The following is a 14840-nucleotide window of genomic DNA, read 5'->3' as shown; positions in this document are numbered from 1 at the left end:
GCTTATACTTGATTAAATGTTTGTGAAACAAATGAGTAATGTGAAGAAGTGTTTTGAGGGGAGAGAGCTACAGGGAGTGGGGAAATAGGAATGTTTGCACAATCAGATGTAATTTCTCATCCTAGAACAGGTGTCCATTTCCCCTCTCCTTTTAAAACAGCTTTATTAATATATAATTCATATACCACACAAGTGATCCATTTAATGTAGACAATTTAATGGGTTTTAGCAAATTTGCAGAGTTGTGTGACCATTACCACAATCTAAGGTAGAACATTTCTGTCTGCCCAAAAAAGAAACATTGTACCCATTAGCAGTAAATCCCCAATCTCCTTACATACAACCCTAGCCCAGGCAACCACCAATTTACTTTCTGCCTCCATAAATTTTCCTATTCTGGACATTTCATATAAATGGAATCATACATGTGGATTTTTTTTTTATTAATGACTTCTTTCACTTAGCATAATGTTTTCAAGGTTTATCCATGTTGTAGCAAATATCAATACATCAGTACTTCATTGCTTTTTATTTTCAAATAATACTCCATTGTATGGATATACAACATTTTATTTATCTGGTTTATCAGTTGACAGGCATTTATGTTGTTTTTATTTGGGGACTATATGAAGAATGCTGCTATGAAAATTTGTATACAAGCTTTTGTGGAAGTGTGTTTTCATTTTTATTGAATAAATACCTAGCAATAGAATTCCTGGACCCATAAGGTAACTCTATGCTTAACATTTTATAAAAACTTACAAAATGTTTTTCAAAGCACTATGCCATTTTCCATTCCCACACACAATATTTGAGCACTCTCATTTCTCTATAGCCTCGCCAATGCTTGTTTTTGGTTTCTGATTATAGCCATCCTAGTGGGGATGAAGTGCTATCTCATTGTGGTTTTGACTTGCATCATTAGCCCTGATGGCTAATGATGCTGACATCTTCGTGTGTTTATTACACATTTGTATATTTTCTTGGAGAAATGTCTGTCCATATCCTTCACCTATTCTTAAATTGGCCAATTTATCTTTATTAAGTTGTAATTGTCCTCTATATATTCCCATACACATCCCATATCACATACATCATTTGCAAATATTTCCTCCCAACGTTGCATTTTCATTTTCTTCATTGTATTGTTTGCAGAACAAAAGATCTTAATTTTGATGCTCTGTAATTTATCTATTTTATCACTTAGGCTTTTGGTGTCCTATTAAAAAACTATAGCCTAACCCAAGGTCATAAAGTTTTATGTCTATGTTTTCTTTTAAGGGTTTTATACTTTTAGCTCTTAATTAGCTGAGTACCATTTATTGTAGCTTTATATTAACTTTTGAAATCAGGAAGTGTAAACCTTCCAAGTATGTTTTTTTTTCCAAGCGTGTTTTGCCTTTTCTAGGCCCCTTTTGTGTCCATATGAATTGTGGGATTAGCTTGTCAATTTCTTCAAAAAGCAGTTAGTGATTGCATTGAAAATATACATTAATTTGGAGAATATTGCCTTCTTAAAATTGTCTTTCAATCCACAAACATGGGATATTTATTAATTTATCTAAATAAGGATCTAAATCTTTAATTTTGACGTTGTTTATTTTCAGTGTACAAGTTTGGTACTTTGTTGAATTTATTCCCAGGTATTTTATTCTTTCTCATGCTATTGTTAAGTTGAATTGTTTTCTTAATTGTATTGTCAGATTAGTTGTTGCTATCAAATGAAAATACAATTATTATTTGGATATTGATCTTGCTACCTAAAGCCTTACTGAACTTGTTCATTAGCTCTAAAGATTTTCAGTAGATCCCTTCGGATTTTTATATACTAGTTGATGTTGTCTGCAAACGGTGTTAAGTTATATCTTCCTTTCCAATCTGGATGCCTTTTATTTTTATTTTTATTTTTATTTTTATTTTTATTTTTATTTTTATTTTTATCTTGCCCTGGCTAGAATATAGAGTAAAGTGCTGTGTGGAAATGGTGACAATGGGCATTCTTGTCTTATTCCTGATGTTAAGGGAAAGCTTTCAGGCCTTTACCACTAAGTTTAATGTTAGTTTCATGTTTTCCATAGATGCTTTTTATCAAGTTGAAGAAGTTCCCTTCTATTCCTTGTTTGGTGGACGTCACCATAATGAAAGGCTGTTGAGTTTTGTTGAATGCTTTTTCTGTATCTAGTGAGATAATCATATTTGGGTTTTGTCCTTTATTCTATTAATGTAGTATTACTTTGATTGTATTTCAAATGTTAAATCAAATATGCATTACTGGGATAAATCCAACTTCACCATAGTCGTAATTTTTTTATATCTTGCTGTGTTCAGTTTGTTAGTATTGAGTGGAGGGAGTTTTGAATCTATATTTATTTATAAGGCATATTGACCTATAGTTTTATTTTCTTGTGATATCTTCTTGTTTTGCTATCAGTGAAATATTGAAATATAGAATGAGTTGGAAAATGTTCATTCCTTTTTATTTTTTGGAAGAATTTGTGAAGAATTGGTATTAATTCTGCTTTATACGTTTGGTAAAAAGCACCAGTAAAGACATCTGGGTTTGCTATTTTCTTTGCATGAAGTTTCCTTATTACTAAGAAAATATTTTTACTTATTATAGATCCACTCAGATTTTCTGTTTCCTCTTGAGTTATTTGGTAGTTTGTATCTTTCTATAACTTTAACATTTCAACTAATATTATATACATTTTATGTATACAATTTATCTTTAAATCAGTGAAGAGAAGAAAGGAGAGTAAATATGCTGTCTTTTATAATTACCTTTAACTTTACTGACGCTATTTGGTTTTTCTGTGTTGATTCAAGTGAATGTCTGGTGTCATTTATCTGCAGCCTGAAATTTTTCCTTTATTTCTTGAAAAGTGAGTCTGCTGGCAAAAAATTTTCTCAGTTTTTGCTCACCTGGAGATGTCTTCATTTCACCTTCATTTTAGGAGGTAGTTTTTCTGGATATAAGATGATTTGTTGACAGTTTTTTTTTTTCTTTTAGCCCTTTGAATATGTCATTCCACTGTCTTCCAGCTTCTTTGTTTCTTCTAGAAGTCAGATGTTGATCTTCCTGAGATGCTCTTGAACACGATAAACCTTTTTTTCTCTCTTGCTGCTTTCGAGATTTTTTCTGCGTGTTTTGCTTTTAGTATTTTCACTATGATATGTCAGAATGTAGATCTGTTTTCCATGATTCCTCTTGTTGACCATTGTGGATATGTAGATTAATATTGTCACCAAATTTTGGAGAATTCTAGTCATTATTTCTTTGAATGTTTCTCTCCTCCTTTTTCTCCTCTCCTTCTGCACATTATGCATGTGTTAGGGCATTTGTTGATGTGTACATTTCCCTGAGGTTCTATTTCCTCCTTATTTTTTTCTCTCCGTTCTTTATGTTGCATATCTGTTGACCTGTCTTCAAGTTCACTGAGTCTTCTGTCAGTTAATATCTACCGATGAGCCCCTTTAACAAATTTTTTATTCTACTTAATGTACTTTCAACTTCAGAATTTCTGTTTGGTTCTTTTTATATAATTTCTATCTCTTTATTGACATTGTCTGTTTGATGAGACAGTGCCATCATATCTCTCTTTAATTTTTTAAACATGATTTCATTTAATTCTTTAATCATATTTATAATGACTACTCTGAAATCTCTGAATGCTAAGTCCAACATCTGGGGTCTTTCAAAGGCAGTTTCTATCACCTGCTCTTATTATGTATGGGTTATTTTTACACTTTCTTTGCAGATCTTGTAATAATTAGCTTACAATTGGATGTTTTAGGTAATACATGGTAGAAATGCTGGGTACTGATCCCCATGGGCCCATTGTTGCTGACATTTACTTGTTAGCTCTATTATTTGTTTAGGAATGGCTTGTCTAATTAAGTGGAATCCATTTCCTCTGATGTCCCCTACACATGCAGCTTCTGTTATCGTTCCCAAGAGGGTGCAGCCTTGGCATACACAGAGTCATGCTTACCTCCCCCACTCCAGCCCAGGGATGCTGATCATTTTAATCATGTTTGCTTTGACTGCCTCTTTCCATGGTCTCACTGTTAAGCTTCTGCCTGCTCTGCCTAAATGGGTATCACATTCAACCACTGACCTACTTAATCACTTATTGATTACTCTACTGTCTTCAACAATCCCCTGAGGCATAAATTACTCTGTGATCGGATCCAGTTAAAGCTGGATCTTGTGTTAGTCTGCTCAAGCTGCTATAACAAAAAGCACAGACTGGGGAGCTTAAACAACAGAAGTTTATGTTCCCATGGTTCTGGAGGCTGGAAGTCCATGATTAAGGTGCTGGAAAATTCAGTTTCTGGCAAAAGCTCTCTTCCTGGTCTGTAGATGGCTGCCTTGCTGTATTCTCACATGGTGGAGAGAGATCTCTGGTGTCTTTTCCTCTTTTATGGGGACACCAATTCTACCATATCAGGGCTCCATCCTTATGACTTCAATTAACCTTAATCACATTTTTAAAGGTTCTATCTCCAGCATAGTCACATGGAAGTTTGGGCTCTAAAATATGAATTTGGAAAGGAGGGACACAAATACTCAGTCCATAGCAGGCTCCTTTAAGGGGGAAATATTTGAGGCCATGGGAAAGAGAATGAAGAATAGCCAAAAGCTGGTACAAAGCTCCCAGATATGTGAGTAAAGCCATCTTGGAACTTTTGGCACAGCCCAGACACCAGCAGAATGCAGCCGCATGAGCAAACGTCACTGACCCTAGAATTGTGAATCATAAAATGATTGCTGTTGAAGCTACAACATTCTGAGATTGGTTTGTAGCCCAGCAGTAGATAAATGAAACACTCCTTTTGTGGAATTAGAGAATAAAGATTCCTTCAGGTAACGTTTCTCAATAGCTCGTAACAATGTAAATTGAAAGCTGATTATAGTAGAAAAGAGAGAAGGAAGGAGAAAAGAGAAGGAATATCAGAAGGCAGAGTTGTCTGGGAAATAGAGACAAAAGAAAATACATGAGAAAGGAGGTTGGGGAAGATGATAAAAAAGTAGTACACAAGTGAGGAAATCAAGGTCCATGTGACCTCAGGGAGAAATAGATGAAGGATTCAGGAGGCCACAAGATGAAAGTGTGTGTGCAGGAAAGTGGAGGAGGAGGAAGCAGACACTAAATTTGCCAACAGAAGGCATGGGTTCAGATCCCAACTCTGTCGTAATTAGACATCTGACCTTAAGAAAGGTAATTCCTCTCTTTGGCATTCGGGTTCCTAACTGTGAAAATGAGGCATTAGCACAAATCATTTCTCCCCAGTTTAACTGTTTTTGTGTGAAAATAAAATAAAATTGAGTTTGATAGTTTCTATCACCATATTCTGAAAACCATACTCATTCAGGAAGAGAATGAGACCCTATAACTATAAATGGTTGACTTTATTTGTGTAGCAGAGTGTTAGTGGTCTCTTTTAATGAAAGGGAAATACTGTTATTTTAATAATTTAGAGATGCTCTATTATAGTGTCTATAGTAATAATAAGTCATTGTCTAAAATTTCTGCCTGACCTAACATGATGTTTTGTTATTTGTGGTCTTAATAAATCACATCTAATAGAAACTAATTCTTATAATGTGAGATAATTGATGTGCTAGATTCTATCATATAATTTTAAAGCAAAATCATAAGATCCTATAAAAAAAAGTACCTTTACAGTTGTTCAAACATTTGGTGCTATCAAACACAATGTTGCTACTCTTTGAAATATGAATTTGGTTCCATGAAACAAACACAAACATTACATATACTATTAATGGGTGTGTAGTCCCTTAAGCTCTGCTTCTACCATGAAATCATTTCAGATTTTTATTCATTCTTCTGTACATACTAAGCATGTTTCTCTTTGTTCCTCATTCAGACTGAATTCCCCAAACTCACCAAACTCTTATCCCTACATGTCTCTGTTTTTACCAGGCAATTATCTCAGTCTGGAAAATGTCCCCTACCTGTATTTTCTATGTGGAGTTTTCCTAACCTTGCTCTAACTCCTTTTCATTTTTCAGTTCTTACTCTATAACTTCTGAAATGCTTTCTTTGACCCCTAAAGTCTAGCTAAGGCCTAGGTTCCTTTGAGATCTCATTGAACACCTCCAGAGTAACACTTCTATGCTATTTTGTAATTGCCTATTTTCTCTGTGCATTCCACATTAGATGCAAATTTTCAAGAGGACAGAGATCTGAAAGTAGGCATTTTTTTCCTGTTATATATCCAGGCGTGTTCCATCAATAATAGTTCAATAATGGGAAGATGAATGGATGTGGCATTGTGCATGTGGTACTATGGAGATAGTAAACGGAACTACGTAGAACGTTAAACTCAGCTATATTCATTATAGTTGTGTACATTTGATTATGGGATTTTATGATCAAGAAAACTGCAGTTGGTTTAAAAATCAAGGTAACCCCAATTCTGTCACATAGTTGAAAAGCCTTAATTTTTTTCTAAATATAATTCAATAAAATTTCCATAGAACTTTAAAAATGGGAATAATTGAGGAAAAGAAAGGTAAACAGATTAGATCGTATATGCCTATTTTCTGGAAGATGAACTACAGATGAAAATGTATTAATAAAATGTATCCTTTGTGCACTTAGGATATTTAAGGAATCAAATCCTGCATTTTTCAGGATACAAATTATACAGGTCAGTCAACAGTTAATCAAATTTTACAAAATGCCCCTGAGTTGCACAGCAAAAGCTTCCAATTTTGAAGCAGTAGGGTCTAAGGATTTATTGAATAGTCAAGACACAGAAAGTTGTGAGGCAGAAGCAGATGTCTGTTACCTGTCTAGGGTGAAGGCATACATCTTCGTGGCTCTGTCATTCACAAGGTAGGTTCTTTCAAGGAACTCCATGGTCAGGATAAGACCTTCTGCTGTTGTTTGTGGTTGTTGTGGCTTCTGCTGTTTACCTCAGTGCCCAGTTTGGGAAGCAAAGCAGCATTACAATCATTCACGTACTTTCCAAAGAAAAAAATAAAAAGGTTTCCAGGATTTAGAATAACGAGCCTCCTACATAAATGTTCTTGGTAGTTCTGCTAAAATTACAGCCTCCTTGGACTATCACCTGGTCTCATTCTCTCACCCACAGAAACTCGCCTCCTACAGAGACCTGCAGGAAGGATCAGGTGGAGAGAGAGAGAGAGAGAGAGTGTGTGTGTGTGTGTGCTTCCGATGCTATCTGATTCCACTGTTTCCTGAGAGGTAGAGGAGCTCAGGGGTTTCCTGCTAACTGCTGATGTAGAGGTTTGGTCTTCAGAACACACCTGGGTGAGCTGCAGACAGCCTCTGGGCACTAGTCTCATGCTTTCTCTTTCTTTTCCTTTCCTTTTTCAGGGGGGTGGGGGATTCTCTCTCTCAACCTAAAAACATTTCTCCTGAGATCTAGTCCTAAGATGACCTCTAAGCAGCTGTCAGGATTTACTCTCTTAGGATCACTTTGGAATTTCACTACTGAAGGGAGGACTAGGTTATTAGTTGCTCAAGTCTGTAATCTGAAACTGTTCCTGGTGTGGCAGCTTTGAAGCCCTTTTGACAGGTTAGGAAAAGGGCAGACTCACCTTCTAAATAAATTACAGCCCTCAGTCATACCTACAAGAACTGGGATGATCTATATTCTCCCTGGCTAGGGTATCCTCTGCTGAGGATGAAAGACTCACCCAAGGAAACCCTATCAGACAAACAAATCACAATTCAGGAATGGCATCTTCTGAGTTGGTCCCAAGGAACCTCCAACCCCCAAACTCCTAGGAATTCACATTTTATTTCATTATAAAGCATTTTCCTTTCCAAATAAGAGAAGGGACTATAGCCCGAGGGCAGCAGCCCTTTGCGGTAGGCATTTGTGGGGAGGCCAAAGAGCATCCAAGACCTGTACAGATGCACGTGGGGGTTGGGAATGAGTGCAGACTGGAGAAGAGGCCATAAATCTCTGACCACTGAGACCTCATTTCCTTCTCCCTCTGTCAACACTCACTTCTAGTGAGAAAACTCAGACAGAGTAGTGTAGTCCTGGCATAACCCAGTTGCCCAGCATCTTGGGAATCTGCCCATTGTACTGAGCAGAAGTCTGCCACAATGGCCTAATAGGATAAATATTGTCTCTGAAGAAGAAAATAGGATTCAATGGCAATTTCAGTAGCAGTGACAGAAGTCACCTTTGGTTAACAGTGAGAGCATCAGGTGTCCTACCACATCTGCCCTGAACCTGTGCCTCATGTTTAGGATTTCAAACAGTCTCATCCATAACATAAGTTCTAAAGTCTTTCCATATGACTCCATTGCCTAAACAATCATTAACTTGGTTCTGACTGATGGAAACCAGAGAAATGGCTCTGGGAAGCCATTTTTCCTCGCAGGAGAAATTCTGGGTCTAGAGTTACTAGAATAATCCAAAGCATTTCCTTTGCATATGTCCTTACTCTTAACTTTACAAAATAATAGGTTATTCTGTGGATGCAAAGTAGGAAACCAGAAAAGAATTACTAATCCATCTGTGCGACGAGTTGCAGCACTTTGCAGCTTGAATCATTCGTGAGTTGTTTGTAGCACATAGGAGAGAAATCACACTCAAGTGAATGAATGCTGAAAAGGGACTTAGGCTGAAATCCATTAGGGATAAGTGCAAAGAAGAGAAGATAAGCCATATTCAAATGCAGGAAAGAGAATATATAGTTATAGCTATCAACAGGAAAAAAACAAGTCTGGAAGTTTGAGATTCTCCACCATGAGTTTTGTCACTAATACATATACGGATGCGCAGACATATTTACATCTGTTCATGATTCTGTGAGCACAGAGATACATACTAGGTGGTTGATGTGAATTGCCTGTGAGGCAAGAAGAGAGTGAGGATATATGGGAACTGTAGGGTAGAACTGATACAGAATACGGTGAGGTGGAGATAAGAAAAGAGGGACTGGGTACCCCAGCAAAGAAAAAGAAAAACATGTATTCTGTGATTTCTGCTATTCATTTTTAAGTTGAAATATATAAAACTGCCATTTTTATAGACCTAATATAGTCTAAAATCAGCAATTTCCTATGATTTACTTAAATATATGTGCACATATATATACAAACCTATAAAATGTATATGTGTATATGTGTGACACATATAAAAATAAAAAAATTAAATATGTATATTTTTAAAGTATTAAGAAATTACTTTGATGAATTTCTAAGTGCTACCCTTGAAAATAACTACTCTAATATAACCCAAAACTTCCGGTGTAAGTAGCGTAAGAGTAGCAAAGAGGAGATTACAGCAAATAAAACTTTTATGTTAAAAAAATTAGCTTTGCTGCTATAAATTTAAATGTAGATAAATTATGATTAAGAATCATCTGCACATCATATTGTGTGAAATGTTCACCTGTTGATAACTTTGTCATCTTATAAATTCATTTTAACTACAGCATTATCCCCTTCCCCGCAGTATTCTGTCAGTACAATGTTTATGAAGAATTTCCCGTCCCCTCTGACTGACCTTTGGCCCACTCCAGCATGCACCACCCAGCAAGAACCAATGGCCTTAATCAGTCTGGCAAAATTCACAAAATATGTACTTGGAGAGCAACACGGATCGAAAAAAAGAAAATCCTTTCTCTTTTTGACAGTTGGTTTTGGTGGGCATTATGCTGCTTTTTCCAGTTTCCTAGGCAACCAGCTTCTAAACCATCCTGAATTACAGGTTGTCCTCTCCGCCCACTCACCATCACAAGCTTGTAGCAACTGAAGGGGCAAAATGAAATTTATAACAGTTACGTCTGGGAATAAATATTCCCGTCAGCCACAAGAACATCGCTGACATGACCAAAGAACTGGTTCAGCTCCCCACTGCTAGCTTTTGTTGGCAATAGTTTATTAATAAGATTTTACAAACAGTAACTAATACTTGTGCAAAACTAATTTACACAGGTGTTTTACACATTATTTAATATTTTACTTGCAGAAGGGATGTGTTTATGGAAAACCACCAAGGTCATCCCTAGACACTAAAGTACTTAGTTCTCAAGATTTGCATTCCCAAAATTTAAACTTATACTTCAGAAACACTTCATATTGCCATTGTTTGCATGTAGCCATCTTTTAAAAAGATACATGAAAGTGTGTTTGTTTTAAAATAATAATGTGGATTTTCATTCTGTTTGGCTTTTTCTTGTTTGTGTGGGGAGGCAGTATAGTAAAGTGGCTTAATGCATGGGCTTTCAAATCAAATAGACTTAATTTCAGTTTCTGGTTTGACCATTTCCTTACATGTGTGACCTTGAACAAGTTACCTGGCCTCTGTGGTTTTCAATTTCTCGTCTGTAAAATGGTGCATTAATGGAGTCCCTCACTATAGAGTGCTTGTGAAGAGTAAAAGAGATGATGTGTGTAAAAGTTCTTAGTCTAGCATCTGGCATATATTCAGAGTTCTATAGAAGTGAGTTGCTGTGGATTTGGCCATGTCTAAATAAAATGTCCTGGCTATCCCAGAGAAATTGACCCCAGTCTTAGCAGAAGGCTAAGAATTACCCATGAATGGAAGAATCCATCAAGGAAGTAGAAGTTATTGCATAGAAGACCTGGGGACTTGAACCCACCATCAGCTATACGACTTCAGGTAAATCCCTCAAGCTCCCTAGGTCCAGTGTTCTCAAATAATCTGTGATCTGTGATTGCGCAGATGGACTCGTGCCTGCCTCATTCTACCTGCTAAGCAGTCGAGTACCATTCAGAATGTGTCCTCTGTAAAGAGGACAAACAGGAAAGAAATGAGACTCAATCAGTGTAATCACCTGCTGAAGATTCTGGACTTTAGTATTCCCACACAGACTATAAAGATATTATTTCTAAGCTCAGTGGCATTTCCTTAGCAAGGTGGTTTTATGGTTATTACTACAGTGTGAGTTTTTCAAAAGTTCCATCCAGAATGTGAAAACAAAGACATTGAAAATTTAATTGGATTGTATTTTAAAGAACGTTGTGAGAATTTCATTTTAATCTAAAGTAAACATGTATAAAACACAAACCATTTCCTGATATTTCATACTTTATGTGAGAATGGACTGAGCCATCTGAGTTTTATTTTCTCCTTGATAAATTGAGACTATATAACTCTTTCTTTTGCCATTTTTATTTTTAAAAAGATTGAGCTATAGAAATGTTTCAGTGCAAATGCAATTTGTATTTGTTGAAAAAACACTTGATAAAATATTGATACTAAAACAATAAAAGAAATACTTCATTAAGCCTGATTGATGCAAATAAATAATACAAAAATAAACTAGCACTGTTTTGGTAGGGGGGAATATTGGGACTAGGTGGTTAAAATGTTTATGAAGTATATATTTTATTGCTTAGCCTCCATGTTCCACAATTCCTTTTACAGGCACTCTGCAAACTTAAATTAATTAACCCTTAAATGCACTCTCCAAGATAGATACAGTTGACTTCGTCTTGCAAACTCCAAAGTAGTTATCTGCTAGCTTCACATTCTCACAACTATATATGTCTCTCTTTTTTATTTTATTTACTTTGACAAGCAAGAGAGGGTTCTAAGGACCCAAGCCATGATTTAAGGCATTAGAATAAGAAAGGCATTCTAAGAAAGAATAAGAAAGGAAAAATCATGATTATCTTAATAGATTCAGAAAAAGCATTTGACAAAATTTAACATCTATTTATGATTAAAAACTCTGACAGACTATGGACTCTGGGAAACAAACTGAGGGCTTCAGAGGGGAGGGGGTGGGGGAATGGGATAGGTATTATGGGTATTAAGGAGGGCACGTATCGCATGGTGCACTGGGTGTTATACGCAAGTAATGAATCATGCAACTTTACATCAAAAACTAGGTATGTACTGTATGGTGACTAACATTATATAATAAAAAATATTATTTAAAAAAAATCTCAAAAACATGGACATAGACTGTATCTCAACATAATAAAGACCACATATAATAATCCCATTAGTGGTGAAAAGCTGAAAGCTATTCCTCTAAGATCAGGAACAAGACAAGAATGCTCACTTTGCCACTTTTATTCAACATAGTATCGGAAGTCCTTACCAGAGCAATCAGGCAAGAAAAAAAGGCGTTTAAATTGTAAAGGAAGAAGTAAAACTGTCACTATTTACAAAGGACCTGATATTATATATAGAAAATCTTAAAGACTCCATCAAAAAACTGTTAGAACTGGGGCATCTGGGTGGCTCAGTCAGTTAAGCATCTGCCTTCAGCTCAGGTCATGATCTCAGGGGTCCTAGGATTGAACCTCGCATTGGGCTCCCTGCTCAGAGGGGAGTATGCTTTCCCGTCTCACTCTTCCCCTGTGTGCTCTCTCTGTCTCTCAAATAAATAAATAAAAATCTTATTTTAAAAACACTGTTAGAACTAATAAACAAATTCAATAAAGTTGTAGAATATAGAATCACTACACAAAAATCTTTTGTATTCCTATATACCAATAATGAACTATCAGAAAAATAAATTTAAAAAAAATCCTATTTACAACTGCATCAACAGGAATAAAAATTAACCAAGGAGGTGGAAGACCAGTATATTGAAAACTATAAGACATTAATGAAAGAAATTAAGGACACAAATAAATGAAAAAAATATTCCATTCTCAAGGATTGGAAGCATTAATATTGCTAAAATGTCCATACTACCTACTGCAATCTAGTTGACATAATCCCTATCAAAATTCCAGTGGCATTTTTCACAGAAATGGAACAAAAAATCCTAAACTTTGATTGGAACCACAAAAGATTCCAGGTAGCTAAAGCCATCTTGAGAAAAAAGAACAAAGCTGGAGGCATCACACTCATCTAATAGAGATTAGACTCTATCTAATACAGATCTCAAACTGCATTATAAATCTATAGTAATTAAAATACTGTGGCATTGGCATAAAAACAGACACATAGAAGAGTAGAACAGAATAGAGAGTTCAGAATTAAACCCACACATACATGGTCAATTAATTTACAACAAAGGAGCCAAGAATATACAGTGGAGAAAAGACAGTCTCTTCAATAAATGGTGCAGAGAGAACTGGACAGCCACATGCAAAAGAATGAAACTGGACCCCTATCTGAAATTATATACAAAATTAACTCAAAATAGATTACAGACTTGCACAAAAGACCTGAAACCATGAAACTCCTAGAAGAACACAGAACCAGTAAGCTCTTTGACATAGGTCTTGGTCACCAAAAGCAAAAGGAACAAAAGTAAAAATAAACAAGCGAGACTGCATCAGACTTAAAACCTACTGCACAGCAAAGGACACCATCAACAAAATGAAAAGGCAACCTGCTGAATGGGAGAAGGTATTAGCACATTATGTATCTGCTAAGGGAATAAAGAAATCATGCAACTCCATAGCAAAATCATCATCATCATCATCATCATTAAAAAATGGGTAGAAGATCTGAATGGCATTTTTCCATAGAAGACATAGAGATGGACAACAGGTACATGAAAAGATGTTCTACATCATTAATCATCAAGAAAATGCAAATCAAAGCCACAGTGAAGTATCACCTCACACCTGTTAAGATGGTTATTATCAAAAAGATTAGAAATATCAAGTGTTGGCAAGAACGTAGGAGTAAAAGGAACTCTTGTGTAGTGTTGTTGGGAATGCAAACTGGTACAGCTACCACGGAAAAAAGTATGGAGGTTCCTTAAGAAATTTTAAATAGAACTACCTATTGTCCAGCAATTTCACTTTTAGGTATTTATCCAAAGAAAGCAGGAATAGTAATTCAAAAAGATATGCGCACCCCCATGTTCCTTGTAGCATTGCTTACAATAGCCAAGCTATGAAAACAATGCAAGTGTCCATCAGTGGGTGAATGGATAAAGAAATTGTGGTATATGTACACAATGAAATATTATTTAGCCATAAAAAGGAGGTCTTGCCATTTGTAACAATATGGATGGTACTCAAGGGCATTATGTTGAGTGAAATAAGTCAGAGAAAGACAAATATAATATGATCTATCTTGTATGTGGAATAAAATAAAATATGTATATATATAAGTTTATATATATATACAAAAATCTAAGTTCATAGATACAGAGGACAGATTGGTGGTTGCCAGAGCTGGGAAAAATGGATGAACTATTTTTATTTTTTAGTTCAAATATATTTTTAAAAATTTTTAAAAAGAAAGCGCCCTTAAATATTCCTCCAAATTGTTATCACCTGGTTTCTTGGAAACGATGAAAAAAAAATGTAATTTCTTTTGAAAAATGGCAAAGAAAAAGCAATGACATTAGCAATCATTTTGGCATATGTGTACCATGTAGGGATACCATTTGAGGAGGTCAAGGAATTAGCTGTCTAGTTCGATTGCAGATGAATTAAAGATAATTTAGGGTGTTAATGGCAAAAATAGTAAATATCCTTATCCAATCAGCTTGAAGTTATCATCATTGGATGACAAAAATTTAATCAGAAAGAAAAAATATAATTGAAATACTTGAGAAAAACCATTATAATTTCAAACTTCTGTGAGGCAGGAGATTATTATGTTTTTTTGGGGGGCTAGCAGAGGGAAAAAATACATCATTTGACTGCCTTTTTGCAAGAGATAAATAAATTTTAAATAAACAAACAAATAAATAAAATTGGACCTTTAGCATGATTCATAGTTTGATTTTATTTAGAAGGTATCAAGTGACTGCTACATGCCAGGCATCTTACTAAGCTCTAGAGAACAGAAGATAAAAGGCACAATCTCAGGAAGTGTGTGTGTGTGAATTTATTTAGCTAGGCTCTGTGCCAAGAACTGATGGATTTAATAAA

At 35.5% G+C, this 14840-nt stretch overlaps 1 protein-coding gene across 1 annotated transcript in view; it reads right to left on the bottom strand.

Annotated features, from left to right (window-relative positions):
• The window catches only part of SLC30A8 (solute carrier family 30 member 8), a 34638-nt gene extending 27748 nt beyond the window's left edge, over nt 1-6890 (bottom strand). Inside the window, exon 1 of the mRNA XM_026495532.2 lies at nt 6820-6890. Coding sequence (XP_026351317.1) covers nt 6820-6890 — 71 coding nt within the window. The remainder of the gene's footprint in view (nt 1-6819) is intronic.
• Between the last annotated feature and the right edge of the window lie 7950 nt (nt 6891-14840).

The sequence above is a fragment of the Ursus arctos genome, unplaced genomic scaffold (genome assembly GCF_023065955.2).
Source record: "Ursus arctos isolate Adak ecotype North America unplaced genomic scaffold, UrsArc2.0 scaffold_6, whole genome shotgun sequence".
In the NCBI taxonomy this organism is placed as follows: domain Eukaryota; kingdom Metazoa; phylum Chordata; class Mammalia; order Carnivora; family Ursidae; genus Ursus; species Ursus arctos.
This window is presented reverse-complemented; position numbering and strand designations above follow the sequence as displayed.